A 15,874-nucleotide genomic window follows, 5' to 3' on the forward strand; every position below is an offset into this window, starting at 1 on the left:
AATTGCATGGCACCGTACACATGAAATATTATATACATATATATATAGAGCGCAGTTGAATTGAAGATTGAGTTTTTCAAGTTAAATAGAATATGAGTTTTCTATAATTTTACACGGCATCATACACGTGAATTAATTTATAGTATAGAGCGCAGTAAAGAATAAACTATTAACAATTAATGATTCATAAATATCACAATTAGTTCGAGTATAATTTTAATTCACAAGTAAATTTAATTACGCGACATGAAGATTACGAGTAAGAACCGAGTAATAATAAATAGATGCGTAGAGAGCCGAGTCTGAACGTATAATAATTACTTTGCAGTCACAAACAAAATTTGATATTGATTTTAGAGATTAAGTATGACTGGATGACTGAATGATGACATCAGTCACACCAGTTGGCATCGAGCACAAAAATAATTAAGTAATGAGTAATGAAGTAATTGTAAATTTGAAATAAATTATTTGTGGCTGCAAAGTCACGTGATGGCGAGTATATATATTAGAGTGTCTCAAAAAATCGATTTTTTTTTTTCTTGAAGAACATTGAAAAATCGACAGAGTATCTCTAGACAAAGACCCTGTTAAAATATGAGACCTTAATATTAATATTTAAAGGTGGCGATTCACGATTTTCTATTTTCCATTTAAATAACATGGGAAAAAAAAAATTTTAATTTTGGAATTTTATACCTCGGCGATGGCTTATCGAACAGATAAGTTCAGGATATATTTTTGTAGGGAATTGAACGCTCTACAAAAAAAGTCTCTTATCATTTTTTGATAAATCCATCTGTTCAAAAGTTATTGGAGCTCGAAGTCAAGTTAGAGTAAATTTCGAGATCTTTTTACTTTTTCGGCGAAACTATCGGATTTATCATAAAATGTCATGAGATCTTTTTTGTAGACAATTTCATTTCCTACAAATTATCATTGATAAATTTTTTTCAAATTCTCCATTTTTTTCTAGTTATTTCCATTTTAATGCCAAGCTCTTAAAATCGATCAGAACACTACTTTTTTTACATGGCAACGATTGGTCTCCCAATGAGAAAGTGACCTGGAGTGAGCGATGAAGGATCGTGAGGATCGTCTGATAGAGCCTCCAGTGGTCTCGAGTTCAAAATCCCCTCCACTTGCGTTAAAAGAGTCGTAAGTTCTTCAAACGTGAAGGCTGATTCTCCGAGTGTGCGAGTCAGGTGATATTTCACCGATTTCACTGCGGCTTCCCATTTACCACCCATATGGGGAGCAGCAGGGGGATTGAAATGCCATGTGATTTGATGCACAGTGGCCCAATCGAGTAGAGCATGAGATTCTTGAGTGCCTTGAGTGAAGAGCCGCTTGAGTTCAGAGTATGCGCCTTGGAATGTCGTTCCACAGTCGCTGTAGAGTGCTGTACATACCCCTCGACGGTGAATGAACCGTCGGAGAGCTGCTATGAATCCTGATGATGAGTAGTCGCTGACAAGGTCGACGTGAACTGCTGATGTGGTCAGACAGACAAACACACAGATCCAGCCCTTGTATATCCTGGATCCTCGACCTTTCCATGATTTGATTGATACTGGACCAGCGTAATCGACTCCAGTGTGAGAAAATGGTGGCGCTGGAGTGACACGTTGAGTTGGGAGTTGTCCCATTAATTGCTGAGCCCGAACACCTCGATGACGAGCACAGACGAGACATTTGAGTATGTGTGAACGTACTGGTTGACATCCACCAATGATCCAGTATCGGAGTCGAGAATGAGCGAGTGTGAGTTGAGTACCACCATGCATGGTACGCTGATGGGCATCAGAGATGACGACTCGAGTTAGAGCAGCATTACGAGGTAGAATTGCAGGATGCTTCTGTTGATCTGAGTATGGAGCATTTTCCAATCTTCCCCCTACTCGGATGATGCCAACGGTGTCTTGATAAGCCACCAACCGAGCAAATGGGTGATCCTTTGGCCATGATGCCTGTTTTGCGAGTAGTTGGAGTTCAGAGTTGAAATGAGTACGTTGAGTTTCCTTGATGCAGAATTGAAGTGCGAGGTTGATTTCAGTTGATGTGAGTGGACGAGCGAGAGTCGAGTGTGGTATGCGCTTGATCATATCGCGTACCCTCCCACAAATTGCTGTAACTCTGAGCATGCGCAACAGTGGGATTGGACGTTCCATTAGCGTCCAAGCCGAGTTGAGTGGTTGAGCCGAAACATAGAGTTATTTGAGTGGACGTTCTTCCAAGTGAGTATCTGCATCTTTATGAATAGGACTGGTTGGCCAGGACGGCAAGTCTTCGAGCAACCATGATGGGCCAGACCACCATAGTTGATGAGTTTTAAGCTGACTGGTTGTCAAGCCTCGAGTTGCACAATCTGCTGGATTGTCAGTGCCAGGGACAAACTTCCAGTGGCCATCTGGAATGAGTTCTTGAATAAATGACACCCTATTCCTGACAAAGTCTTTCCATCGAGACGGGTGCGAGTGTATCCACGTGAGCGTGATTGATGAATCGGTCCAAAGATATGTTGGCACATGCGAGTAGTTGAGTGTAGTCTGGCAGTGTTTGACGAGTTTTGCCAACATGTGAGCCGCGGTGAGTTCCAAGCGTGGAATCGTTAGGGGTTTCAACGGTGCCACCTTGGTTTTAGAGCAAAGCAGCGTAACCTTTGCCCTCTGAGTTTGAGTTGTTGGTAGGACCTTGATAAAAACTACCGCAGCCATCGCCAATTGCGAGGCATCGGAGAATCCATGGATTTCTAGAGCCGAGTTCGTGGACGAGTGGATCCATCTGGGAATCTTGATGATATGAATCATGTCGAGTTGAGTTTTGAATGAAGTCCATTTCTGTCGTAGTTCTGCAGGTAATGGAGTGTCTCAGCCGAGTTTGACAAGCCAAAGTTCCTGCATGAACATTTTGGCTTGAATTATGAGTGGTGATAGGAATCCCAGTGGATCAAAGATCTGAGCAATCTCTGATAAAATTGCACGCTTTATGCACGGTTGAGTTGAGCATGGTGGTGAGTGTTTAAACGAGAATTGATCCTTGTTTGAAGACCAGTACATCCCAAGAATTTTGGAGCTGACTTCTGGATCCTCTATTTTGTATTGTGTAATCGCTTCCGCACGATTGAGCTGAAGTAATTTGCGATGATTGCTTGCCCATCTGGCGAGTGGGAATCCGCCCGCCATGCACAGACCCTCGATATCATCTGCAACTGCTTGCAGTGACTTGAGATCATCTGCGCCTTCAGAAATGTCGTCGACATACCAACCTTTAGTGAGTGGATCGATTGCGAGTGGGAATCCATGTCCTTCATCTTCGACTAATTGGAGCAGGGCTCGAACAGCAAGAAATGGAGCTGATTTCGTCCCGTAGGTGACTGTGGCGAGTTTGAAGGGAATGATGTTTACTTCCTCATCAAACCAGAGTATTTGTTGCAGACCCTGGTCCTTTTCGTGAACCAGAATTTGTCGATAAATTTTGGTGACATCTGTGATGAAGATGAACCGGTGTTTTCGTGAGCTGATGAGTACGTCGAAGATGTTAACGAGTAATTTTGGCCCGGTATGCATGATGTCGTTGAGTGAGAGTCCTGAACTGGTTGGTCTTGAGCCGTTGAAGACCATACGGATCTTGAAGTTGTTGTTGTCTTCCTTCAGTACCCCATGGTGGGGTAGGAAGTATTGAATTGATGATGTAGATGATGCCGCAGGCACCATGTGCTTGAGTTCGAGATACTCTGCCATGAAGTTCATGTAGAGTGTTTTGAGCCGAGCATCATGATCAAGACGTCGCATGAGATGTTGTAAGCAGCGACGAGCTGCTGTGTATGAGTTCCCCAGTTGTTGCGGGTCTGATATCAATGGCTGTCTGACAATGTATCTGCCAGAACTGTCTCGAGTGTGAGTGTCCCGGAAGTGAGCTTCACAAGCCTCTTCTTCGGGAGTTAATGAGCGTAATTGAGTTGAACTGACCTCTTCTTGGAGCCAGAATCGAGTTAGTAAGTCTTGAAGATCTTGATCATGATGATTGGAGAAAGCATGATGAATTCTCAGTGGTTTGTTGAGCCGAGCTTGGACTGGACCAATGATAATCCAGCCAAAAATTGTATTTTGGGCGAGTAATCCAGGAGATTTGCATTTGATGATCTCGCCAGTGATGACCTGGCCGTAGTAATCAGCTCCAAGGATGACATCCGTTGGACCTGGAGTTCCAAAGTCTGGATCTGCGAGCGTGAGATGCGAGTACCGTGCCAAGTCAGTATTTAGGACTTGGTCCGATGGTAATCGAGCAGTTAAACCACTGAGGATGTGAACCTTTAATGTGAGTGATTGATCCGAGTGGTATGAGCGCAGAGTGATGGTTGCACATCCCCTGGTATGGCCAGCTTTAGCTGCACCGATCCCTAGAATAGTAAGGCGCGATCGAGCACGAGAAATATTCAGCATTCTTACCAATGAATCTGAAACAAAGGATGTCTCAGAACCGGTATCTAAGAGAATGCGAATTGGATGAGTACTTAACTTGGTCACTACGTAGACTTGACAAGTCGCGAGTAACGTAGCGTAATGATGAGCTTGAGTACAACCAGTTGTTGAGTTCTGAGTGGGCGAGTGACGAGTTAGAGTGCTGCGATCATGAGTATTGTGAGTTTGAGTGTGGGTAAGAGTGCTGTTTGAGTGCGATGAGCTTGTAGTAGGCGAGTGCGAGTGAGTATCGAGTGCTTGAGTGTCGTGCGGAAGCGCAAATCCTTATTGAGTTTGAGCAGGAGCACTTTGAGTTTGCGTTGCAGGAATTCCTGGGTGAATCATCGAGTGGTGCTGTTCCTGACACACTCTGCAACGAAATGGTGAGTTGCATGACTCGACTCGGTGGTGTCCAAGACAGTTTGGGCACAATCTGGCTTGGATCACCAGCTGAGTTCGTTGTTGTGGAGTCATCTTGCCAAACTGGTCACATCTGACCAGGTAGTGATCACCTTGGCACAGGTCGCACGGATACTGTGCTTTGGCCACCACTTTGGGTTGAGCGCTTGCTGGTGTTGACGTTCCAGCTGGTTCTGTAGCAGAAGATGTCGCTATATGAGCATAAGAGTTCTTATGGGCTTTGGAGCTTGAGTGCGAGTGCGAATGTCTGAATTTCTGCTGATCACCAGCCTTTGTAGTACTTTCCTCGTACCGTTCTTAAGCACGAGCACGATCCGTGAGGAACTGACGTAATTTTTTGAGTCTTGGGAACTCTACTGAAGCTCCCAGAGACAATTCCCAATGTTCACGAGTCGAGCGGTCGAGTTTTGAGATGATGATGTGAGTGAGCAGGTAGCAGTCCCCATCCTGGAGATTGACTTTTTGAGCTAAGAGTGCATTGATCGCCTCGTGGGTCTGATCAATGAGCGAGTAGAGTTGTTTTGACGAGCGTGAGGTGAGTGCTAGAAGGTTGACCAGCTTGTCGAGTTGAGCTCCGATGAGTAGTCGAGGTACCTCGTATCGTTTACAAATGGCACCCCAGGCGAGTGAGAAGCTCTCGTTACACATGGGTGTGTTGGCGATTGCTTGAGCTGCCTGTCCTGTCAGGTACGTCTTCAAATAATGAAGACGTTCGACGTCCTCCAGGCCAGTGCGGTTGATCACTACGAACTTGAACATGTCCCTGAACTCTGGCCACTTGGCATAGTCACCAGAGAATGGCGTGATGTTGAGTGGAGCGAGATTGACGCTACTGTGTGAGCGTTGAGTCGAGTTCTGAGCTTGAGTTGGTTGAGCAGGGGTGTCGAGTGCGTGGATGAGTGTTGATAGGCGAGTGCGAACTCCCAGGTATGACCTGTATGCTACATCAAAGATGCCATCCTTGATGTACGAGTGCTGGAGGAATTCCTCCGTTGCGTTGGCTCCCAGGTAATCGTGGACAACGGAAAATTGCTGCCACTCCTGGGTGAGTACTTCGAGTCGAGCTTTGAGTGCTGCTGCACCTTCAGCAGCAGTGAGTGATGAAGCAAGAGCTTCAGTGTCCGAGATCAGCTTCAACCTGGACAGCTGACTGCTGATCTTGATTTCGAGTTCGAAGCCCTTGGTGGACTTCCTGCGAGTACGCTTCTTGGGATCTTGAGTGTCGAGTGCCTTGCGAGTTTCCACATTGGTGATGTCGGAGTCGCTGGGATTACCGGTGGCTGGTAATATCCCAGTTGGAGTGGTCGAGTGCTCATCAGTCGTGGTAATCACAACTGTAGGAGTGAGTGGGAGAGTGGAAGTTTCTTCCTTGGACACTCCATCTCCTGTCGAGTGTTTATCATCCGCCATTGAATCTGACGAATCGATTGTAAGATTAGAGTTTATAAGAGTATGAGAACACGAGTTTTGTCTGTGATCACTTTTATGCGGTTTTCACCATCCGATCCGGCTCGAAGGACCGTCTTGAAGATCTTGATTAGTTTTGTATTTTATCAGTTCAAGAGTAAAATTATTAGAAAAACCCGATTTTTGAGCAAAAAATGGTTTTTATTTTTTTTCAATATGTAGTACCATTTTTCAAAATTTCGAAAGGCCATAGATTCATAGGAAATTGGATGAGGAATTCAAAAAAAATGTTTTCATAACTGTGTCGTAATGGTAAGATGCTTAAAAATTGAAATTAAAAATGTAAACTCGTTTTTTTTTAGGTTTTTGTGAGCCGAAATAGCTCTTATTTTTTTTCCAGATAGCTACCATCAACCCCTTAAACATATCCAATTTTCAGATCAATCGAATAAGTACGCTCTGAGAACATCAATTTTTTCTAATTTTCAGTATTTTTCGATTTACTCCGAAGTGGTTATAGATAAAGACCTGAAACTCGCAGCATCGAAGTATCTCATGGGTACAAACATTCCCTGAAAAAATGAGCCCGATCCTTATCTGGGGCCGATTCGGTATACTTATCGTCCCACGGCCTTTTTTTGAACATTTTCCATTTACTAAACACCAATCGCCGCAAGGTCCATGAAGCATATTTTTTGTAACAACATCATATAATGCAGGATTTTCAGTTTGATTAGGTATTTCTGCAAATATATATTTATCCAGACGATCAGAAGTTAATATTTTAGACGTATTTTTTGAAGTCACTAACGTATGTGTATGCACTGTTAAAAATTTCTAATGTAATTTTACAAAAAATGTATTGGAAGCTAATAGGCAAAACATTTAGGCATAATTCAAATTAGGTATTGTAATTGTACAGATCATTTCCTACTGCATTTGCTGTGGAATATTATAAAGTAATTATAGTAATATTACAAAACTTTTTTCGAGGGTTAGTCTACTATAGGGATGGGCGATATGCATCGATGTTTCGACTATCGATATTTTTGAGGGGAAACATCGATGTTTTTCGTTGATATTTTTTCGAAGTTGAAACATCGATGGTCGATGGAGTAATTTGAACTATCGACATCGTTGAGTGATTTGCCTACAGAGGGTATACTCTCCAAGAGTATATATTGTTTTTGTTGACACAGTATAGTACCACAGTTAAATTTTAACGGTGACTTTTATATTTTTAACTAGACTTTATTGTCTTGATATTATAAACTAAATTAATAGGTTAGTCACTAAACTTTAGTGGACTATTATTTTGTGAATATAATTACTATAATTGACATGGCTGCCAATAAAATTAACATCGCTCCAGTACCTCGTAAGTACATTTTTTTATCATATCAATTATGATATTACTAAATCTAACCTTAATTTTGATTGCTTACTTAAATTAATGTAATATAATTAATAACTTTTTTGTGATTTGGGTTTATTTAGATAATTCCGGAGCTAGGAGGTATAAATTATACTTCCAAATTGATCAAGAACATCTGTTTTTGATTGAAAATCTTGACTTTCACACCTACTTACAAATTAAGAGTACGTATAACCTATAGACATTATTTGAATAATAATGTTAATAAATAATTAATGATACACTTTTTTGTAGGTAATGATCAAGAGGCTTATGATTACATCCAAAACTTGATTCGCACTGGCCAGTATCCAGTTCAAAACCCAGCGTGGACGTTGCTTTACAGAAGCCTGGACGGAATCGGTTTCTCTCCAGTGAATTAAATTTGTATTCCTCTCTCTTAGAAATAATTGTTTATAATCAATTAAACATCATTAATTAATATAATAATAATAATAATGAAAATAATTATCATCCATTAATTAACACTCGTGTTTATTTATTTTTTACATAAATTTATCATTTGTCAATTCAAATTTTACGGCTAGTTTTGGTTATTCTACCGCACGTTCATTACATCAACCAATAGGATTACTTGGATAAAAAATTTAAACCTCAACGGTTTTTTTCACAGACGCTATGCTATAGTAAGCTATTACGCTATAGTTATTTTATAGTAAGCTAAGTAAAGACTTAAGTGTGAATCTTAATTTTTAATTAATGTGAATAACTATTTATAGTTATTAATTTTAATTATTTATAGTTTATTTTATCTCTAAAAGTTGTCATTAAACTGAAACTTTAAATTCAATATGATGGATGATATTGACGACTGGCAACGTATGTACTGCTGTATAACCTACAATTTTTTGTGTTAATTATTCTTACTTTCGATATGAATTTTATTCCATTTTTATAAAAATATTATTTCTTCTAGAACAAGAAGATACCAGATCGTTTCAAATATGGTTTGAAATTGATGATCAAAATGCAGAACCGTGGATAATCTCTGATATCAAAACATCAGATTATGTCAGATTGAAACGTATGTATATAGCAATTATTACTAACTAATAATAGTTTTTTAATATCTTTCACATTAACAGATAATAATCAGTATGCTTACGAATTTATTATGGATATACTGAATAAAAGCAGTGAAGTAACTAAACATAAATCTCCTGAATACATTTGGAAGTCAATTGACGATGTAGATTAGTAAGTGAATTTCAATACTATTTAAAAAATTTTTCCAACATTTTATGCTTACGTTTCTATTGGGACTTCTCATCATCATTTCTCCTGTTTTCTTTTTTAAGTACCCTCCTCGACTGCTCTGAATTGACTTCTAATGACAAAAATAACAAAAGTAATAAAACAGTGCCAAGCCCTGACAATTTAAACCAACATGTCAATCCTAAACTTACTACCCTACCCAGCAAGCCTGAACTATTAAATAATTCCACGCAAGCTTCCCAAAAAACAGTTTCTGATGACAATGGTAAATGGTTTACTTTATTTTAATATTCATAAATCCATTATTAAGAGTTAATTAAGAAGTCATTTTGTTTATCCTATCCTAGTTAATGGTTCGTTAAATTGTAATCCTGGTAACAGATCCAAGTACGTCATCTTTTTATTTGTATTTCATTCAACACTAATTTTATTCTTATCTATTTTAGAGTACGAAATAAAAAAATGTACACACTACTTAATATATTTTTACTTTTTACAGTGTTAAAAATAAAAGTAAGGTATGGGACTATTTTACGCCAATGGACTCAAATTCAGCAAGATGTAAATTTTGTCAAATCATTATTAAAACTTCAGGAAACACTTCCAATCTCCGAGCTCATCTAAATTCTAAGCATAAAATGTTTATACCGTTAGAATTGCAAGTAAATACGAAAAAACGTTCTTCTGCAGTGATTCCAGAGCATTCTAATAATTCTGTAATTGAATGTAAAAAATCGAAAACTCAGACAAAAATGCAGCAGGTTTGTATCAAATGTTGCATACTAAATTAATTAATAAGGCAAAATAACTTGACATTTATTTTAAATTGTTTTTTTTTCTATTTTTTTTAGAGCAATCCTGTCCTGGATTTGTTTAAGAAAGCAAATTCTTACACAGGTTAGATTTATATTTCTGCTTTTATTACTATATATATTGAAAGTGTTTATTTATACTGATTTTATAATTTTGTTATGCAGAAGAAGGTCTTGAAGTGAAAAGCTAACTAACTCTCTACTGTACATGATAGTAGTTGACCATATGCCACTCCGTACTGTAGAAAAAAAGGCTTGCAACAATTCATAAAGACAGCTAGACCTCAATACTCTTTGCCAAGTCGTAAAACTCTGACCAAAAATTATCCAGGATTTGGATGAATGTCCGTTTTATTCTGTCACTTGCGATATTTGGACGGATGTGTCTCAGAAGAGCTATCTAGGGACAACTGTCCATTATTTATCATCCAATAACTTGGAAATTTCCAGTACTAATCTTTGTGTCAAACCATTAGATGCTGCACATAACGCAAGCTATATATCAACATCTTTATTGGCGATTTACGACACGTTTAGTTTACAAAAAGATAAAATAACAGCTATAATAAGCGATAGCGCTCCAAACATGATCAAGGCAATCGAAAAAGTTTTCGACTCTGACACAAATAACTCAAACAAAGGAAATGTTGAAAAAAACAAAAGGCTGCCCTGCTTCGCACATCGTTTATCTCACATAGTTCCTAAAGCTATTGCTCAAATGCCAAAAATTAAAGATTTGATAGACAAGGTAAAACGTATTGTGATGATGACAAAGAAAAGTGTACCAGCTGCTGACCCTCGCGGATTCGGGGTTACTGTGAAATCACAGTGAAATCACAGTGAAATCAATTTTACCGTAAGCTTACTGTGTACTGATGGTAATTTCATAGTGAATTCACAGTCGTTTTGTGCCATTTCGTCACTCTGGTTATATAGTAATTTTACAGTAATTTTATGATAGTTCCATAGTGATTTCACTTGTGATTCTTTTGTAGGTTTACAATTAAATTACCATACTTTCATGATAATTTTACTGTCGATCAGCTATCGATTTATGGTAACCCAACAATGGTAACACTGAGGCTTTATCATGGGTTCACAGTCAGTTTATCGTGATTTCACTTCGAATTCACTGTGATTCCATAGTAATCTGATAGTGTTAACTCTGTGACTTTACAATAGTTTCACAGTCAGTTCATAGTGGTTTAACCATGAATTTACCGTGATCCCATGACAACCTAGTAGTATTAGCACTGTGACTCTATGATATTGTCACAGCAAATTATTAGCGTTTTCTCCATGATTTAACTCTACTTTGATAGTGATCTGATACGGTACATCTATCATTAATCCAATTTCAAAATCAAAATTTGAATTTTTAATGTCATTAATCGATAGAAATGGAATTAAAAAAAAAAATAATATCAATTATTTCATAAATGCTCTTATAATTATTTGTAAGTTTAGCAAATATTTGGGCACATATGTATTTTATTTATTATAAATTTAGCTATTTCAGGAATTTCCGAGAGAAACTTTATCTGTAATTATCTAATTTAGTTAATTTTATAAAAGCTTAAGACGGTAAAATTCTTCAGAATTATGAAAAAAAATAAATAAATAAAAAAATTGAATAACTTTTTTTTCAAAACTGTATAAATTGAATTTAAACTACTGCAAAAAATAAAGAGAACATCATTTGGATTAATATTTCAATAGTAAATATTTATTATTTATCATAATTTAAAATGAAATATTCTTAAATTAAGAAAACTTGATGATTTACAAATGAAGGCAAAAATTTTTTTTTTATAAATATCGAATTCTTTTAATTTTATAGTATTTCATAAAATAATTTTTCTTATAGCTTAGTCTTGAGTATTTATAGTATAGTATTGAATAGCATAAAGTAACAGATTAAATTTTTAGTTTCGAATGCGTGTGGTGGCCGAGTGGGCTAAAGTACATGACTTAAGCTGCCCCCAATCGAAGGGTCGGCAGTTCGAGTCCCATCATGCGTTAAAAAAAAATAAAATTCCTTCCTTACCGAGGGTAAAAAAATAGCATTTAATCCTCCAGAGGAATTACATGAAGTCGTACAAAAGGGATAATAAATAATTTTTTTAAACAAGAAAAATTATTTATTGAAAAACCAAGATTAGGATTATTGTTGCTATTATAATATTATTATTAATTTTATTATTATTATCTTGGAATCAATAAATATAGGATCTCAATATTGCCCCTAAATCTCGATGAAAACTAAGCAGATCCAGGATTAAATGATTAAGAAATCACAGTAATATTACTGTCAATTCACAGCGATATTATTGTGATTTCACGAAGAATCTATAGTAAGACTGCTGTGAAATCACTGTATGATCACGGTATTATTACTGAGAAAGCATGACTGAAGCACTGCAGATCCAGCATAAACTGATAGTGAAATCACTGTAAATACACAGTAATACTACTGTCAACTTACAGCTATACTACTGTAAATTGACTGTTATGCTATTGTGATTCTACTATGAATCGATGGTGAAATCATCATAAAATTACCATCGGATGATAATTATCACACAGTAAGCAAATGGCACAAAGTTACAGTGATTTCACTGTCATTTCACGATGGGTTCACTATCTTTCTACTATGATTTCACCGAAATTTCACCATGATTTCGGAGTAATCCCGAGTCCGCGAGGGGATGAACTACGTAGTAGACTTCAAGAGCGTGACGGAAAATCAGAGGGAATGGTTCTTAAATTTATTCAAAGTGTTGATACCCGCTGGACTTCTACTTATGATATGCTTCAAAGATTTTTATTATTGGAAGACTATGTTTATCCAGTGACGTCTAAGTGTACAAATCCACCAGCTATGTTAAGTCATGAAGAATTATCAATTTTAAAAGATGTTGTGCATTTGATGAAACCTGTCATGATCATTATCACTGAACTGAGCGGGGATTCTTTTTTAACCTGCAGTATTATAATTCCTGCTGTTGCTGTAATGAAAAATGAAATTGTGCTCTCGAAACCAAAAACCGAGAATGGAATACAGTTTAAACAGCATTTACTAACTTCTCTTGATCTACAATTTCGTGACATTGAGTCTTTTCCAGTATTATCTGTAGCAACTATCTTGGATCCTCGATTCAAAAAATTACACTTCCAAAAGGCAACGCATGCCGCAGATGCTGTTGAGCACATTCGTAAAGACATGAAGTCTAGTGTTGTTCAAACCTCTACATCTCAATCAGTTTCAACTGTAGTTAATTTGGAAGATCAACTAGATAAAAATAATATTTGGCGACACCATGATCAACTTGTGGCAAAAACAAGTGCAATAAGTTATTCCATGGAGGGTATTGCATTTGAGCTCAAGCAATATATTACGCAGCCTGTGATTCCAAAAAACGAGGATCCCTTGAAGTATTGGCAGCTTGTGAAACCTTCGTATCCCAATCTATATCTTATCGCGATGAAATATTTTTGTGTTGTCGGTACATCTGTTCCGTGTGAATGGCTATTTTCTGAAGCTGGAAATATCAAAACTGATGACCGTAATCGCCTTACCGGGGAAAATTTGGATAAATTTGTTTGCTCACGTGACTATAAATGTAGTTTTTTTTATTATTATATTTTATTATATGTATTTTTGTGTCGCTAAAGTCCTTGAGAATTTTCAAATGTTTAAATTTTATTCTCTCGGCAAACTTTGCTTAAATATTTGTGCCTTTGAATAATATTTATCATAAGTCCAATATTTGCTTTCTATATTTAAAATAAAATTTCAATTGTTGTATGTCGAAGTACGGATAGTAACAAAAAACTTAAACAGACTAATAATTTATGACTTAATCCTCAAGGGTTCGGTCCTAAGTCTCCAAAAAATATCCATTTTTACCACTATCTCGCCAGCTGAACTAAATTACTTTATTACTCCTTCGATCCTAAAATACTTTCCCATGCCTTCTTCAAGCCCATGTGTTTCTTGTATTGTTCTACCGTCGTACAGTACTTCGAGAGTTCTATCCTTTTCTTTTCCTTATTGGTCTTTCCTTAGTTTCTCTCGTTCGTTCTACCCTTCTTCCTTCGCCTATCTGCCCCTCCTGTCTATTTTCCGCTTGCCAATCAGATATCCAAATTTTCCGAAGATACCCCCAGCTGACCTTTTTCCCACCCACCCTTGGGGACTCTGACGTCACGATCGGGGACTCAGACTCAAGTTCGTTCTTTAAGAAATAGTTAGTTATCAACCATCAGTTGACCCTATCTGTCGAGATTCTTTTGAATTCTCTCCATTATCCAAATTTACCATTTGTCGAAACTCGCCGAGTTCTCTCCGTACCAATTAAACCGTATTCATACTTCGACTCATAACAACTAAGAATTATTATTTGTTTAACTTTACCATTTTTTACAATTTACGTTTATATCTAAATTTCATTATAGTTACTTTCGTTTGTATTGTAAAATCTAACGGAAGTGCATTAAATTATACAATCATTAATAAGACATTAGTGTTGTTCTTATTAAGTTTATCATGAATTTATTTAAACATTTTTTGTCGATTTAAGTATTTTTTATGATAAAAAACAAAATTACTTTTTTTGAGTAGTTTATCTCCGAAAGACTGGGGATTTTAATAGATACTAAATCATCAGTATTATATTAATGTTATATTTGTCTTTAAATAAATTATTAATCATTAGTCATTATTCTAAGAATGCTATTGTGATAATAGATATAAAAAAATTCGAATTATTAAATTTAATTATAAATTCGAATTCTTCTATAAAAACTTATTATTTTTAAATAGAATGTTTAATTTTAGCTCTGATAAAATTATATATTTTATATTAATAAATGATTTCAATTATTTGAACAAAAATAAATTGAAAATCCGGATTATCATTTTTGCATGTTTATTTTAGAGATAATTATAAGTTTTTTAAATTTTCGCGTTCATTTCTAATATCGATGTCAACAATCGATGTTTCGATGTTTTTCTTAGAACATCGATAGTTCGATGGCGAAAATTTTTAGAAAATCGATAGTTCGATATCGATGTTTTTTACTGACATCGTCCATCCCTAGTCTACTAATTTTACATTATGAGTCTTGTAATTTTACAAAACATATGAAGCTCTGTTAGATTAATGATAGAGTGATACGGTTTTGTAATTTTACAAAACATCTAGATGCTTTCTTCAAAGTAATTTTACAATATCATTTTGTAATTTAACACACATTTTTTAATCAGCCAGGTTTGTAAAATTACAATATCTCTCTTTGATTTTAGAAAACATCTAAATGCTTTCTTTGAAGTAATTTTACAATATAGCATTGTAATTTTACAAACATTGAACATGACCAGATTTTATTTAATTAAAAAATAAAAAGCAGATTGATTTGTTTTTTTTTATTTTTTGTTTAACCATTTTGGCGATGCTGGGATTATTAGGTATGCGAATAATTGAATTTCTAATTGAATTAGAAATTTTTAATTCAGAGAAAAAGCGCTACAATTATTAACGACCGCACACGAATAAGTAGGATTCGAACCCGGGACCCTACGGACGAAGGACCGACGCTTTAACGACTAGGCTACGCAACCGACAGTGACTACCGATTTTAGTGGCACACTACATAAGACTTCTTTTATTTTTTTAGAAGTGTTTATTAACATTTTTGATTTCAAAATGTGGTCTGAGTCAAAAAGAAAAACATTTAAATACGATTCAATGGAACTAATTGTAAAGAAAAGAATTATTATTACTAAATATATTTGAAAAAACGTAAGCGTCACATTTTTATGTTTGTAATTCTTTAATTATAATTAATAATTATCAATATTATTATTTTCGATGTTTTTTTTTATTTACTTACTTATTAACATATTTTTTTTTATTCATCATATAAGAAAGTTTATGTAAAAACTATTCTTACTCATTGATAGTCAGTCTTAAAATTATGTAGCTATCATAAATTTCTTTATTCAACAATAATTTTGATACTAACCAATTTTGCGTCTGTAGCAGAATTTGTTCAGGGTCATTTTTATTTGTAAAATATCGAAGATGAGTTGATTCAATAAAACAAAGCAGACTGGATCA

At 36.1% G+C, this 15,874-nt stretch overlaps 2 protein-coding genes across 2 annotated transcripts; both read right to left on the reverse strand.

The window, feature by feature from the left end:
* Positions 1-1,028: 1,028 nt before the first annotated feature.
* LOC130663186 (uncharacterized) lies at positions 1,029-2,171 on the reverse strand. Its single transcript, XM_057462303.1, has one exon. It carries the CDS (start codon positions 2,169-2,171, stop codon positions 1,029-1,031), a length of 1,143 nt encoding a protein of 380 aa, XP_057318286.1.
* A 699-nt stretch (positions 2,172-2,870) lies between these two features.
* Positions 2,871-4,445, reverse strand: LOC130663187 (uncharacterized). Its single transcript, XM_057462304.1, has one exon. It carries the CDS (start codon positions 4,443-4,445, stop codon positions 2,871-2,873), a length of 1,575 nt encoding a protein of 524 aa, XP_057318287.1.
* Between the last annotated feature and the right edge of the window lie 11,429 nt (positions 4,446-15,874).

This window comes from Microplitis mediator, chromosome 2 (genome assembly GCF_029852145.1).
Source record: "Microplitis mediator isolate UGA2020A chromosome 2, iyMicMedi2.1, whole genome shotgun sequence".
Taxonomy (NCBI): domain Eukaryota; kingdom Metazoa; phylum Arthropoda; class Insecta; order Hymenoptera; family Braconidae; genus Microplitis; species Microplitis mediator.